The 17233-nt window shown below is 35.3% G+C and overlaps 1 protein-coding gene across 2 annotated transcripts; it reads right to left on the reverse strand.

The window, feature by feature from the left end:
• Positions 1–2967: 2967 nt before the first annotated feature.
• Positions 2968–16324, reverse strand: LOC128205240 (kelch-like protein 13). Of its 2 annotated transcripts, none has more exons than XM_052906748.1 (4): positions 16250–16324; positions 12605–12771; positions 8204–8300; positions 2968–7084 (listed from the first exon to the last, which is right to left on the reverse strand). In XM_052906748.1, the coding sequence occupies exons 2-4, from the start codon at positions 12764–12766 to the stop codon at positions 5457–5459; spliced, it is 1887 nt and encodes a 628-aa protein (XP_052762708.1). In that variant the 5' UTR covers positions 12767–12771; positions 16250–16324; the 3' UTR covers positions 2968–5456. The 2 variants fall into 2 exon arrangements, with proteins under 2 accessions (XP_052762708.1, XP_052762709.1); XM_052906749.1 differs by having other exon boundaries at positions 16254–16280.
• Between the last annotated feature and the right edge of the window lie 909 nt (positions 16325–17233).

Consider the following 17233-nt stretch of genomic DNA (forward strand, 5'->3'; position numbering starts at 1 on the left):
TCATTGTTTTGTCATGCGGTACAAGCAACTCATATATAGCGACCGGATATATAGGTATAATAAAAGCTATCCACGTGGTTTCATTGTTTTGTCATGCGGTACAAGCAACTCATATATAGCGACCGGATATATAGGTATAAAACAAACTATCCACGTGGTTTCATTGTTTTGTCATGCGGTACAAGCAACTCATATATAGCGACCGGATATATAGGTATAATAAAAACTATCCACGTGGTTTCATTGTTTTGTCATGCGGTACAAGCAACTCATATATAGCGACCGGATATATAGGTATAATAAAAACTATCCACGTGGTTTCATTGTTTTGTCATGCGGTACAAGCAACTCATATATAGCGACCGGATATATAGGTATAATAAAAACAATCCACGTGGTTTCATTGTTTTGTCTTGCGGTACAAGCAACTCATATATAGCGACCGGATATATAGGTATAATAAAAACTATCCACGTGGTTTCATTGTTTTGTCATGCGATACAAGCAACTCATATATAGCGACCGGATATATAGGTATAATAAAAACTATCCACGTGGTTTCATTGTTTTGTAATGCGGTACAAGCAACTCATATATAGCGACCGGATATATAGGTATAATAAAAACTATCCACGTGGTTTCATTGTTTTGTCATGCGGTACAAGCAACTCATATATAGCGACCGGATATATAGGTATAATAAAAACTATCCACGTGGTTTCATTGTTTTGTCATGCGGTACAAGCAACTCATATACAGCGACCGGATATATAGGTATAATAAAAACTATCCACGTGGTTTCATTGTTTTGTCTTGCGGTACAAGCAACTCATATATAGCGACCGGATATATAGGTATAAAAAAACTATCCACGTGGTTTCATTGTTTTGTCATGCGGTACAAGCAACTCATATATAGCGACCGGATATATAGGTATAAAAAAACTATCCACGTGGTTTCATTGTTTTGTCATGCGGTACAAGCAACTCATATACAGCGACCGGATATATAGGTATAATAAAAACTATCCACGTGGTTTCATTGTTTTGTCTTGCGGTACAAGCAACTCATATACAGCGACCGGATATATAGGTATAATAAAAACTATCCACGTGGTTTCATTGTTTTGTCATGCGGTACAAGCAACTCATATACAGCGACCGGATATATAGGTATAATAAAAACTATCCACGTGGTTTCATTGTTTTGTCTTGCGGTACAAGCAACTCATATACAGCGACCGGATATATAGGTATAATAAAAACTATCCACTATCCACGTGGTTTCATTGTTTTGTCATGCGGTACAAGCAACTCATATACAGCGACCGGATATATAGGTATAAAAAACTATCCACGTTGTTTCATTGTTTTGTCATGCGGTACAAGCTACTCATATATAGCGACCGGATATATAGGTATAAAAACTATCCACGTGGTTTCATTGTTTTGTCATGCGGTACAAGCAACTCATATATAGCGACCGGATATATAGGTATAATAAAAACTATCCACGTGGTTTCATTGTTTTGTCATGCGGTACAAGCAACTCATATATAGCGACCGGATATATAGGTATAAAAAAACTATCCACGTGGTTTCATTGTTTTGTCATGCGATACAAGCAACTCATATATAGCGACCGGATATATAGGTATAATAAAAACTATCCACGTGGTTTCATTGTTTTGTCATGCGATACAAGCAACTCATATATAGCGACCGGATATATAGGTATAATAAAAACTATCCACGTGGTTTCATTGTTTTGTCATGCGGTACAAGCAACTCATATATAGCGACCAGATATATAGGTATAATAAAAACTATCCACGTGGTTTCATTGTTTTGTCATGCGATACAAGCAACTCATATATAGCGACCGGATATATAGGTATAATAAAAACTATCCACGTGGTTTCATTGTTTTGTCATGCGATACAAGCAACTCATATATAGCGACCGGATATATAGGTATAATAAAAAATATCCACGTGGTTTCATTGTTTTGTCATGCGGTACAAGCAACTCATATATAGCGACCGGATATATAGGTATAATAAAAACTATCCACGTGGTTTCATTGTTTTGTCTTGCGGTACAAGCAACTCATATATAGCGACCGGATATATAGGTATAATAAAAACTATCCACGTGGCTTCATTGTTTTGTCATGCGGTACAAGCAACTCATATATAGCGACCGGATATATAGGTATAATAAAAACTATCCACGTGGCTTCATTGTTTTGTCATGCGGTACAAGCAACTCATATATAGCGACCGGATATATAGGTATAATAAAAACTATCCACGTGGTTTCATTGTTTTGTCATGCGGTACAAGCAACTCATATATAGCGACCGGATATATAGGTATAATAAAAACTATTCACGTGGCTTCATTGTTTTGTCATGCGGTACAAGCAACTCATATATAGCGACCGGATATATAGGTATAAAAAAACTATCCACGTGGTTTCATTGTTTTGTCATGCGGTACAAGCAACTCATATATAGCGACCGGATATATAGGTATAAAAAACTATCCACGTGGTTTCATTGTTTTGTCATGCGGTACAAGCAACTCATATATAGCGACCGGATATATAGGTATAATAAAAACTATCCACGTGGTTTCATTGTTTTGCCATGCGGTACAAGCAACTCATATATAGCGACCGGATATATAGGTATAATAAAAACTATCCACGTGGCTTCATTGTTTTGTCATGCGGTACAAGCAACTCATATAAAGCGACCGGATATATAGGTATAATAAAAACAATCCACGTGGTTTCATTGTTTTGTCATGCGATACAAGCAACTCATATATAGCGACCGGATATATAGGTATAATAAAAACTATCCACGTGGTTTCATTGTTTTGTCATGCGATACAAGCAACTCATATATAGCGACCGGATATATAGGTATAATAAAAACTATCCACGTGGTTTCATTGTTTTATGTTTCAAACACCATAGTTTAAACCATTTTGGACGCTGGTTTCCAATCTCGAAAACAGCCTAACACAATAATTTATTAATAATGATTTTAAAATACGTGATGAACAAGCACGTGCCAACGTCATATATCATCGATTCATGATAATGCATAATAAATGTTCCTAAGCTGGCAAACAGACAAACAACACATACTAGTATGCGAGTATATCTGCACCAGTTTACTGGCTAGTGTTCATTCTCTGAAAGTCAATTGACGGTGGTAGCACTTGTGCTCGCAATAACATTGGAATCCCCTTTACTTTTTTATAGAACCAGCAGTACCATGCACTTGATAATAACTTCGTTCACGTAGAACTCGTTTCCTAACTGTAATAGCATAATGTAGTCCTATCGATTGCTCTTGATTGTCTTAACGGTTATATAACGATGCAGTCCAATAAATTGCTCTTAATCAATACCTTGGTATTACTACAGTAATGTAGTGTAGTCCCATCAAATGATCATGCCTGTCCTTTAGTAATGATGTAGTCCCATCAATTGCTCCCAATTGTCCTTACAGTAATAACATAATGTAGTCCCATGAATTGCTCCTAATAGCCCTTACAGTAATAGCATAATGCAGTCCCATCAATTGCTCCCAATTGCCCTTACAGTAATAGAATAATGCACTCCCATGAATTGCTCCCAATTGCCCTTACAGTAATAACATAATGTAGTCCCATGAATTGCTCCCAATTGCCCTTACAGTAATAACATATTGTAGTCCCATGAATTGCTCCCAATTGCCCTTACAGTAATAACATAATGTAGTCCCATCAATTACTCCCAATTGCCCTTACAGTGATAACATAATGTAATCCCATCAATTACTCCCAATTGCCCTTACAGTAATAACATAATGTAGTCCCATCAATTGCTCCCAATTGCCCTTACAGTAATAACATAATGTAGTCCCATGAATTGCTCCCAATTGCCCTTACAGTAATAGAATAATGTAGTCCCATGAATTGCTCCCAATTGTCCTTACAGTAATAGAATAATGTAGTCCCATGAATTGCTCCCAATTGTCCTTACAGTAATAACATAATGTAGTCCCATGAATTGCTCCCAATTGTCCTTACAGTAATAACATAATGTAGTCCCATGAATTGCTCCCAATTGCCCTTACAGTAATAACATAATGTAGTTCCATCAATTGCTCCCAATTGTCCTTACAGTAATAGAATAATGTAGTCCCATCAATTGCTCCCAATTGTCCTTACAGTAATAGAATAATGTAGTCCCATCAATTGCTCCCAATTGTCCTTACAGTAATAACATAATGTAGTCCCATCAATTGCTCCCAATTGTCCTTACAGTAATAACATAATGTAGTCCCATGAATTGCTCCCAATTGCCCTTACAGTAATAGAATAATGTAGTCCCATCAATTGCTCCCAATTGCCCTTACAGTAATAACATAATGTAGTCCCATGAATTGCTCCCAATTGCCCTTACAGTAATAGAATAATGTAGTCCCATGAATTGCTCCCAATTGTCCTTACAGTAATAGAATAATGTAGTCCCATGAATTGCTCCCAATTGTCCTTACAGTAATAACATAATGTAGTCCCATGAATTGCTCCCAATTGCCCTTACAGTAATAACATAATGTAGTTCCATCAATTGCTCCCAATTGTCCTTACAGTAATAGAATAATGTAGTCCCATCAATTGCTCCCAATTGTCCTTACAGTAATAGAATAATGTAGTCCCATCAATTGCTCCCAATTGTCCTTACAGTAATAACATAATGTAGTCCCATCAATTGCTCCCAATTGTCCTTACAGTAATAACATAATGTAGTCCCATCAATTGCTCCCAATTGTCCTTACAGTAATAACATAATGTAGTCCCATCAATTGCTCCTAATTGTCCTTACAGTTAAAGCATAATGTTGTCCAATCGAATGCTCTTGCCTGTCCTCACAGTTATAGCATAATGTTGTCCCATCGAATGCTCTTGTCTGTCCTTACAGTTATAGCATAATGTTGTCCAATCGAATGCTCTTGTCTGTCCTCACAGTCATAGCATAATGTTGTCCAATCGAATGCTCTTGCCTGTCCTTACAGTTATAGCATAATCTAGTCCCATTAATTGCTCTTGCCTGTACTTACTGTTATGACATAATGATGACTAGCCTCGTGAATTGTTTTTCATCATTTATTAGTGCACGTTCCCTTAAAAAATACTTACGTTAGAATACCATATATAGTCTAATCAATTGCTATTGATAAGTACCTTGTTCATGTGTCATTATGTGCCCCTTCAATTTCTTTAACAATACCGTTCGTATTCGTGCAATAGTCCTAACCATAATATCATAATGTAGGAACATGATCATTATTAAGCACACGAGTCCATAAACTTACAGCATAATGTAGTAACATTTATTGTAGTTGGACCTTAATCATTTCTTCTGACACGCTTCCTTTCAGTATTTGAGAACCATCTACTGCTTCAGTACAGCCAGCTTGCAGTGTGGACAGTCCGCGTGACATGTTAGATACTGGCTGGAAATTTTGTGTGAAAGAACAGTAAAGGACTCAATCGAACAGGATAGAGGCCTTGGCAATGGTGCAACGGGCACCCATTCATTGCCTTTAAAATCAAACATTTTACACTCTTCCACAAATATATCTTCGTCGTCACCAATAAAAGCAAAAACCTTATTATCAAAGAACCCTAATCCGCATATGTTTTCGTCTATGCCATGTAATGCTGGAGACTCAAATACGGACCACTTTCCTTTTTTCAAATCAAATCTTCCAATCGAATCGCTGCTATTAATAAATGTACATACATAAATTTCACGACCAACAGGAAAGATAACATCGCCTCGATATGATCCTCTGGAGAAATCTTGAAATTCGTTGTTTGGTTTCTTGTGCGTATCTAACACGAAGAATTTCTGGTATTCGTTATTTGTCACACTGCCACCATTATTGTTAAACACATAGACGCACAGATAACGATCCCTTGCTAGACAACAAGAAAGCAATAGTTCTGCGTGAGGGTTAAAAGTTTTGAACACAAGTGTTTTGGAAACAATTCGAGACATTTCAGCATCGAAGAAAACTGCATGAACCATAGCCGGTTCATTGTTGCCAGAAGTGTTACACATATAATTATGAGTAATTACGCAGATTTCATTGAATTCCTTCAGCGCAAAGATTCCGGCGAGATACGCCCCATCTCTAATATCAACATTGTCTTTAAATGGAACCTCATGCGAAGAACTTTTCTTTGTTTTAAAGTTATATTTATTAAATTTCATCAATCCATCTGGGCCTCTGAAACGTGGTTCCTCATTCAGATAATATAATTCGTCTCCTTTACAGTTCACTGTGGCAATTAAATCGAAAACGCATACTGCATTGCCATTACACAATGTTGATAATGGCACCCAACGGTTTTCTTTTATCAAGTATATGAACATTTGTTCGTCGCCATTTTGTAAACTCCCACCAACAATAAGAACATCTATATCAGCAAACACAGGTCCTCTTCCATTCCGTATCACTTGCTCTACTTCCAACGAGGTTTTCGCACACTTTTCAGAAGCCTTGACAAACTTACAGCGATTTACAACATTTGTGAGAAACTGCAAAGACATTCGGGACAAATCAAGTAAAGAGAACATATCCTCGAAGTGCTTGGTCCGTATTTCTGGATCAAATTCTATCCACTTTATTAGAAAATTGAACAGGTCTTCTCTTGGAACATAGCTTAAGGTTGGATCAGACAGCAGAGCATTAACCAAATCTGACGACATCTTCAATGCTTCTGGCTGGCTCATAACTTCCGGCAGATGTGCCCTTATAAATTCAAGCACTTCAGAGTGGCCTTCTATATTGTACAAACTAGTTATAAAACATAGCGAGAGGCAGTTTTCAACAGTCAATTCAACATCGCGAATATATCTGCTACAGTCCGCCTTTAGGCTGTCTATCTGAAGATAGTCGGCCACTTCAAGCATGTCCTTAATGGTGGAATATTCAATGAAGATTTTGCCTGTGTAAAGGTACGTCAGTGCCATCTTCACAAACTCGGGTTTTCCTATCCCTATATGGACTTCTCCTGCAAAGGTACATATATGTTAATACATTAATGGAATAAGAAACGCTGCAATGAGATGAAACCAGTGTTGTGAAATTCAGTTTCAACTATTTTTAGTAACTGAAATTGACCCTAGAAATTCAAAATGAAATCCCATGAAAGGTCTCTATAAATAATTCCTATATACCAAGTTTTTCACAAAATCTCAAACTATTCAAAAACAAGCTAAATAGATATTCATTTTCAACTGTTCTTCTATTTTTAGTAACAGTGACCTTAATTCATCCTAGGGACCCATGAAAGGTCTCCATAATCTATTCCTGCAAACAGAAGTTGTATATCAACCGCAACTTAAGATATTCTGTTTCAACCCACTTTCTTGTTTAAGACACAGTGACCTTGACCTTGCCCCTAGGGGCCTTAAACGAAATCCAATAAAAGGTTTCCATAAACTTTTGTTTCATTTGATAACAATATGTCGACTGCAACTAAAGATATTTAGTTTCAAACGGTTTTTATTTTCAATAACAGTGACCTTGACCTTGACCCAAGGTGTCTTAAACCCACTGTCATGAAAGGTTTGAATTTTAATAAGCTCTTCCTATTTACCAATGTGGTCATAATATGTCAACCAAAAACTTTGAAAATTCATTTTCAACCTTTTTTTAGTATGACAATGTTACAATGACGATTTACCTTTAGGCCCCAAACCAAACGCAATCCCATAAAGGTTCCATAAACTATTCCTACACACAACATTTGGTCATAATATGTCAGTCCAAAACTTAAGTCTTTTCTTTAAAGACCAAGAAAATAGCAATGTGTTGTATATTTGCCCAATCAAAACTTAGTTTAAACTTATTTAATTTTACAACGATTGTGAAACAAGTTATTGCAACATATATTAATCACTCTCGTTGGCACGATGTTGCGCAAGAATGTGGTCTTGTGTTGTGAGGGAAACCGGAGTACCCAGAGAAAACCCACTTGTCCGCTAACCACTCACATTGCGCTAACCGGACAACCTAAAAACTTAATTATATGAGTTAAATCAATTAATTGCTCATTTGTCTTGAACGATTGAGAAATTTGACAAATTACAGAGTAATGTTATATTATCATCTAAGTGTGACGGATTACCTTGCTGTTTTTCCCTTAAACCACTTCTGTACATGGACTGGAAGTAAGGGCTGTGAACCAACACACACCAGTGGGCCTTCATGCTTGCCCAGTTGTCCTGAAAAAAGGGGGAAAACACATATTTTCTGGAATACTGCGAAAACGATCTCCAAAAGCAATGAGATAAATTACTCATCAAAATTATATTCCTAAATTGACCATATCATGATCTGTATTGAAGATAAAAATTTCTGAAATCGGACGTGTTGTCTGTTAGGAGCATCCATCACGGCTATGGGTGGTATTCAATAATTAACTTACATTGAACTTGATTGGCCCGCATACCTTTTTCTATAGTACCATTTCGGACCCATTCCCTATAGTACCATTTCGGACCCATTCCCTATAGTACCATTTCGGACCCATTCCCTATAGTACCATTTCGGACCCATTCCCTATAGTACCATTTCGGACCCATTCCCCTGGCAAAATATATATTTTCCCCAATCTTTAGTTTTGAAAAAACATTAATTCAGAAATCCTTGATATTCCCCACATTCAGAGATCAGTATGAAATATTATTGCAATAGATATATACACCCCAAGGGTTGATATTTCAGCCGTTTTAGGTCGTTTGAAAGCGAAAAGAAACTTATATTTTAATAGTTTCTTCATTCGCAGAAGACTGAAAAGCCTATTATTGTAACTGTTGAATATCCCAACTGCGGCAAATTTCGCGACGCAAATTTTCCTAAATGTCTACCCCTGCGAAAAAGGTTCATGAAGTTCATGAACTATTCCAAAAATTCATGAACTATTCCAAAAGTTCATGAACTTCCAAATAAATTCATGAACTTCAAAATAAGTTCATGAACTTTGAAAGATTTTTTGTGAAGTTCATGAACCAAGTATTGAAGTTCATGAACTATTATTCTGATAATTTATTAGTTCATGAACTTTTGACCAGTTAACTGAAAGTTCATGAACCACATTTGAAGTTGATGAACTTTTGAATAAGTTCATGAACTTTGAAAGTTTGTTTGTCAAGTTCCTGAACATTTCATTAACGTTTAGCAGAACTGCAACGTAAGATTCAAGTTTGCATTTAAAAATATCTTTTCTAGTTGTTAATGTACCAGTCAGACAATTGTAACAACGCCCCCCCCCCCAGGGCCGGGGTACACCAGGGATTGAGAGGGGAATGTGGTATGTTTTTACCTTTCTTGTTCATCAACTTCGTATACAGATGTTCTGTGATTTGTGGCTGAAGGAATATTCTTAACAAAGTGTTGAAAAAGAAAAGAAGATTTATTGGTTAAGATTCTTAAGAAATAGTTTTCCCATACAACTTCTGTTTTAGTGACCATGCTGTACATATATAACTGATAGGCAGTCATAGTCGTTTATATGATTTCTAAACTTCAAAATTAACTTACCTTTTGTTTAAACAAATGTCTTGAGTTTGCGGTGACGGCAATGTTCCAAACAGTAGTTTTTAATCTCCACTATTAGACAGCGTGAAAATGTAACACATTGACTGATAGATGGTAAGATAATTAATAGCTATGATTTCTTTCCTCCAGAGTAATTCAAAATCCATTAGTTGTCTTTAACACTGAAAAAATTGCAAACACAGCTGAATGACAACAATAAGCCGCCATTTTGAACTGAACCGGAAGTATAGTTCTGCAGACGATACTGGATGAAGCTTTCATTGTGTAGGTCATTAAAATGATCAGGATGGCAAACTGGTGAGTTTTTACCTATCAATTGTAAATTATTGTTGAACTTAATTGGTTTTGACTCCTTACTAAATGTACAACGTTATTCAATGACAATATCAATTGACTGTAAATTGTAATTTCTGGAAAGAGCATGTCAATCGGCAATTTGATTTTTCTAATTATGAACTATATATGTTTCTTACAAAAAAAATCATTAGAACTTATTGTCATTTCGCTTCATCACTTTGAAATGTGTTTTCTTGTGTAATACTTTCATTTGATTGGAAAAGAGACAATTTACAGAAGTCGCGAAAATATGTGACAGTTTAGAATTGTGATATGTGACTGCATTCATTTAATGTTTTTAGGTGATTGGGTGAAGAAAACATGTCTTACATATAATTGTTTATGATATTCACTAAAGTATATTGTCCATTTCAGACTCAATGGAGACGAGTAAAACACAACAAATTATGCAGTTACTCAGCTATAGATGTGGCGAAAGTGAGGATGTCAACTTTTCTTGTTACCGGTATGCCTGAACCCTGATCATGTTGCCACCATACAGAGCCCCAACCCACCAACATGTCCTGTACAATTTCTGCAGATGCCCACGTGTTCATGACACTACTGACTAGAGTAACTGGTAAGGGTTTAAGCTACGATAATTTTAAAAGTTATGAAGTTTTTTCTTGTCATGAACAATTCATAGTGGATTTCAATGGAACCAAATACATATTTGACAGAAGCGAGTGTTAATACAAAGTCATACATTTGTTTTTTTCCCGGGAGGACCCTTTTCTCTCAAACATAGCAATTCAATTACGAGAGCAATGCCCCTTAACTGTCATATGACTCAAGAACTTGACAGTAGATCGCAATTGGTATCACTTAACTTTGAGGCTTAAATGTGAATCGTCCTCTACCTACAATTAATACTAGCTAATTTTGTTTCAACTGCATAGTGAAACTTAAATGTGAACAGCTTAAAATCTCATCAATTTTATAATCCTCTAGAGTTAAAATGATTTAAAATTGGCCTTATTTAAAGAAAGAAGACTAATTATGCATTTTAAACTTGCTTCTTATCATCAAAAGCTAAATTCAATGTCATATATTTTTCAGGGAAAACAGACTTAAAATAGAGGCAGACAACTGCCGGTTAAGAAAGAAAAGGAGGACATGGGCGATACATATTACTGCACTGCAGTATAGAATCAAATCATCTACCAACTCCATGTTAGTTGCTGTGGGAATCAACATTGATACAGATGTAATTTTGGAAACTGTTAAAAAATATGAATTACACTATCTTAACTAGAGAAGAAGGGAAAAACTGTTCCTGTATAGTGCGGGACTGCTTTACACAAACTAGATCCTGTCAGAAAAAGTTTGGCAAGTCGCAGTAATTAAATAAATTTGAAGCTTACACACATTCTACCCTAAAGAAGAACCGTCATCATCTACAATGATTACATCATTTGGCAAGGTCTTAGGTGTATATACTCACAACAGTGTTATGTGTCATAAAAAGTGGAAGTGTTATAAATGGACGACTTCTTGACAAAACAATAGAACTGTCATATTTTATAAAGATTAGTCTTGTTTCATTATAACTTCTTAAACCATTATGAAAAACAATGAATAAGTATTATAAATTAATGTGTGTTCAATTGCATAACTATTGAAAGTACATTTATTAGAATATTTATGTGATGGTCAAGTTTAATTTGCTTACAATCCACTAATAGTCTATTAAAGTTGTGATCATCACATTTCTACATGTTTATTGCATAACAATTATAGTTTCCAATTATTGAGTAAATTGTTGTGATCATAGTGAAATTTTGTTGATAATTATTTATGAAATTCATAATATTAATTTGCTGCAAGAAGTTCATGACCACTTAAGATGAACACTTAGTTCAGTTACCTTTAGTTCATGAAGTTCTTGAAATTTGGTTCAATAACTTTAGTTGAATGACTTTTAGTTCATGAACTTCATGAATAAATTGGCCATTTTTCCTTTATGAACTTTTTATTAAAAAGTTCATGAAGTTCATGAACCTTTAGTTCATGAACTTCATGAATAAATTGGCCATTTTTCCTTCCTGAACTTTTCATTAAAAAGTTCATGAAGTTCATGAACATTTAGTTCATGAACTTCATGAATAAATCGGCCATTTGTCCTATTTGAACTATTTCATGAATAATTCATGAACTTCATGAACCTTTTTCGCCGGGATAGGGTCTTTTTCCAAAAATGGGCAGTAAAAGCCTTGCCGGAATATTTAGCTGACAAATAGGCTATATGAAATCACTGAAGCGTGTCTTAGGATAAGATCAACATTGAATACTGGCCAAACATAACACTAAAGTTCTTACAGCGATTTGTGAGGTAATCGAACTCAATGAAGACATTATGCCAATAAGCATTGCTGCAACATTTTGCAAAAGATTGGAAAGAAAATGCTTGTTTTAGAGCTGAAATAAAAGAGTGAAATATCTACAACTCACCCTAGAGATATTTTACCGTTGAGTTTTAACATTAAAATGTTAAATAATTACATTATGTTAGATACGCCTACGACAGTTTTGTCCAGGACACACAGACCTGAATACACGTCTATAAACTACATGTATATAAGACATTTGCATAATTAGTAAAACCAAAAAAGTTAAATTCTCAAAAACTTACGCCTTCTCCAAAGGATACAGTTGTGTCACAGAAGTTTGATTGTTTCAACATCTGGTTGTACAGCTGTTTCATGACTGCCTTGTTCACGGCAACTGAACTGCACATGTCCATCCCTCGAGAAGATGGCGAGGCGATGGACTTGCTCTGCTGTTCACCAGACATCGGGCCTACAATATTTAATATAGTTTTCATGTATGTAAGATTAATTGATTTGAACCATTAAAATAGCACCACAATAACAAACGAATGCAAGGATACTGAATAACCAGGGGACCACAATAACAAGTGAAGCCCAAGATACTAAAAAACCAGGGGATCACAATTACAAATGAAGGCCAAGATACTGAAAAACCAGGGGACCGATGTAAGAAAGGAAGGCCAAGATACTGAAATACCAGGGGATCGCAATAACAAACGAATGCCAAGATTCTGAAAAATCAGGGAACCAAAATAACAAACGAATGCCAAATTACTGAATAACCAGGGGACCACAATAACAAACGAAAGCCAAGATAATGAAACACCAGGGGACCACAACAACAAACGAAGGCCAAGATACTAAAAAACTAGGGGACCACAATAACAAAAAGGGCCAAGATATTGAAAAATTAGGGGACCGCATTAACAAACGATTGACAAGATTCTGAAAAACCAGGGGACCACAATAACAAACGAATGCCAAATTATTGAATAACCAGGGGACCGCAATAACAAACGATGCCAAGATACTGAAAACTAGGGGACCGCAATAACAAACGAAGGCCAAGATAATGAAAACCAGGGGACTGAAATCATAAATGAATGCCAAGATTCTGAAAACCAGGGCACCGCAATAACAAACGAATACCAAGATACTGAATAACCAGGGGACTGAAATCATAAATGATTGCCAAGATTCTGAAAACCAGGGCACCGCAATAACAAATGAATGCCAAGATTCTGAAAACCAGGGCACCGCAATAACAAACGAATGCCAAGATACTGAATAACCTGTGGACCGCAATAACAAACAAATGTCAAGATATTGAATAACCAGAGGACTGAAATCATAAACGAATACCAAGATTCTGAAAACCAGGAGACCACAATAACAAACAAAGGTCAAGATTCTGAAACCAGGGGACCGCAATAACAAACAAAGGCCAAGATTCTGAAACCAGAGGACCGCAATAACAAACAAAGGCAAAGATACTGAACAACCAGGGGACTGCAATAACAAATAAAGGCCAAGATACTAAAACACCAGGTGAACGCTAGGGCTGCCACGGTATACCAGTATATCGCGGTACGAAGCAAAAAAAATCGGACCGCGGTACAAAATTAGCGTACCGGTTTTTTTCCATTAAAATTCAATTTTCAAAACTTATCGTTCTTTTCTTAATTTGGATTATGAAACAATTGACGTGTGCAGATTCAATAATCGATTACTTCCTGTTCCAGTCATGTAGGCGCTTGCAATATCCCTGGGTCACCGGATCGCCGTACCGATCAATTTGTTACCGATCAATTTTGTGTTTTCTTACAGTTTATAGTATTGTTATTAAAGGTACTGTCTCACAGATGATGAAATAGCAAAAAAAAAAAATTGTCGAAAAATGACATAAACTTGGCATCGATGTGTAAAATGCATTGAAACTTACTAATTGAAGTACCACATAGTTTACAATTTATTTAAGTTTAGCAGTTATTTCGTATTTTTCCATTAAAAAAGATTACTGGGTATGTCTACCAGGTAGAATTAATTCCTTATGCGTGATTGGCTAGTCGGTGTTATCACGTGATATTACTGAGGTAGGTTTATTAGCTTAATTATGTCACCCATTTAGTGTAAGCCTTGATAGCTCAGTAAGGAAGACGCTGGACTTAAATTTTGGCGACGCGTCTCCGACACAATCTTTTTTTTTTACATTTTGGTACTTTTTTACAATTATGACATCAAACCGTAACACATTCTATTAGATAATTGTCCTGAGATTCGTTACAAAAAAAAAATTTTTTGGTGCAAATCTGTGACACAATCCCTTTAAACGTAACAGTTAATAATTTTGTTTCATTGTAGTTACGTAATGATAAACAATAAGCCGAATATAGATAATAACAGATGTTTCATTTCTTTCACAGTGAATTTACCACATATTTTAATATGCTATAGATCTATCGTGCATGTGCATGTGTGGTCTTAGTGTTAATTGTTTACATATTTCTAGTCCAAAGTTAAAGACTGAAATGATATAGAAGTTTTGAACTCCGTGATGGTTTTATTGTTGTGTTTGGTTCATTTGTATTTAGTTAGATATGTTCTAGTCAAAATATGATATCATCATATCTATGAATTGTTTAAGCAGTTTTGAATAAAAATGTTCCAATTCGAAACAATATTATTAATACACAAAAATATCGTGGTACGTATCGCAATACGCTGCTCTTGTATCGCGATATATCGTGATACGGTCTTGGCGTATCGTGGCAGCCCTAGTGAACGCAACAAAAACGAAGGCCAAGATATTAAACAACATGTGTATGTGGTGTTTGTTTTGTTTGCAGAAAAAACCTCACCTACACGCTAGAACAGTGGCACAGTCCATTTCCAACTTCCAAGAGCCAAAAAAACTGTCCGGATAGAACAATAAAAGAAATCAATAGGAAACAATAAGAAATAACCCTGTTTTAGCCTGTTCATATATCTTAGTAACCTCTTTCTTTTCCTCAGTTTTTTTGCTTCAAGTGGGTTGCATCGAAGACTGAATCCATGAGGATGTCTTAGTTTCTTGTAAAAGTAGTCCGTAAATGTCTTTTCAAGATTTCAACTAGGTATTTTAACATCACAATGATTTGATGAAAGGTAAGTGATTAAAGGTACTCTTGCTATGAGCCTATGATCATATTTTGCTTAACTTGAAATTCACAATCATAAACATACAAAGATGCAATTTCACAGAGTACTAAATCACCAGAATCAGTAATATAAATAAAGTGTTCGGATTCTGAAAGTAAACAAGGGAGGAAAAGAGCGCTCAAGATCGCAGGAACACTAGCATAGAGTTCTAATCAACTGAGCTAGCTGGGTGGCTAGTTCTTATGAATTACGGAGGCTTTGAAACATGTCAATATCGTACCAGGAGAATTCGTATCATTCGGATGGAGAGATCGTACCAGATATATTGTATAGTTTTATATGGCTTTGATAGTTGTTGTGTTTAGAAATGAATAGGAAATTAAGCAATCATGAAATTAATATAATGAATATGTCTGAAAATGTTTTAAACCATACAACAGTAGATATAACTACAAAATTTGGGATGGCATCATGCTGGTTCGCAGAACACGGGAAAAGTTCAAGATGTGTCTAGTTCCTCTGGTTCTGAACACTGAAAACAATATCCATGAACTTGAATAAATATACATAATCGAATAAGATTTGTTGTTATTTAGAACCGTTTCTCACACCATTTGTTACTTCATATGTTCCAAGTGTGTCCTTAACGACGACGTTAGCACTTACTGTACTTATCGCATTTGAAAACCCTAATTGGCCTAAATATAATGCATACAGGTTTAAACAAATGATCAGCTACACAGTTAAAACTACAGTGACAATATAAAAAATGCAATTATAATTTTTTTGTTCAAAGTTAAATTGTTTACCGACAATATCACCAGACAACACGATTTAATAGTTGATATGTACCGTGAAGAAAATGGCAAATTTGGTTAAAAGGCAGGCAACTGCAAATTACTTTTCACTGCTTTTTACAGTCAACACGTCTTGTTCGGATACTGGACTTACCGATATACGCTTTATTCCGAAAGACGAAGAAAGTTACCAAAAGACGCCTTCTATACATTTATTTTTATTGTTATTATATTAATATTATATAAATACATTACCAACCCAAATTTTAGAAAAAAATATTGAAACCTAATGATATTGTAGACATTTGAAATTTCATTTTTCGAGATCAAATTCCTTGTTCTGACTCGCCAACCGAAAGACAGATAAAAGGTACCAAAATACACAATTTATCCCATTAATGATGACCTCATAATATTCATATAACGAAAACACACAAATAAAAAAGAAATTTTAAAGAATATATTTACTTATTCGTCAATAAGAATGAAAGCAATATGTCAGTGAGAATTGTCTCCCTTCGCCAACCGAAAGACGATTGAACGCGTCGGTTAAAATTAACTCCTTGTTGTTTGATGATGAAAATGACTAGAAATGATGATTCAAATGATGGTAATCATATTTCATTACGATAGAAATTTTCGATTAATAAAGAGCTAATGAGAATATTTAGGAAAATGTTCGAAACATTTTTTGGGAAAAGGTCGATAGTGTCATTAAAATCATTTTCTTATAAACTATAACTTAGACCTATAGTTTAGATCTTTCAAACAATTATTTAGTATAAAAATATAGGGCAAAAAAAGTTTTTGAACAGCGAAGTGCTCTTCTTCAAATACATTTGCTTACTTATGGAAAATATGAAGGTTGACCACATAAAGTACACAAAATCAGGTGATGTTTAAAACAGCATCATTAGCACCCGATTTGTTTTGTTTTTACTTCAGTTTAACCATATCCATAAATCGTATTTCGGTTGACGACGGTAGAAATCTCTT

Source organism: Mya arenaria, chromosome 10 (assembly GCF_026914265.1).
Source record: "Mya arenaria isolate MELC-2E11 chromosome 10, ASM2691426v1".
NCBI classification, from domain to species: domain Eukaryota; kingdom Metazoa; phylum Mollusca; class Bivalvia; order Myida; family Myidae; genus Mya; species Mya arenaria.

Coding starts and splice junctions, on each gene's coding strand:
- LOC128205240 (XM_052906748.1), bottom strand. CDS start 12,766: ATGTCTGGTGAACAGCAGAGCAAGTCCATCGCCTCGCCATCTTCTCGA. Junction 8,301..12,604: donor CTGTATCCTTTGGAGAAGGC/GTAAGTTTTTGA, acceptor CCCTTTTTTCAG/GACAACTGGGCAAGCATGAA. Junction 7,085..8,203: donor TTTAAGGGAAAAACAGCAAG/GTAATCCGTCAC, acceptor GTACCTTTGCAG/GAGAAGTCCATATAGGGATA.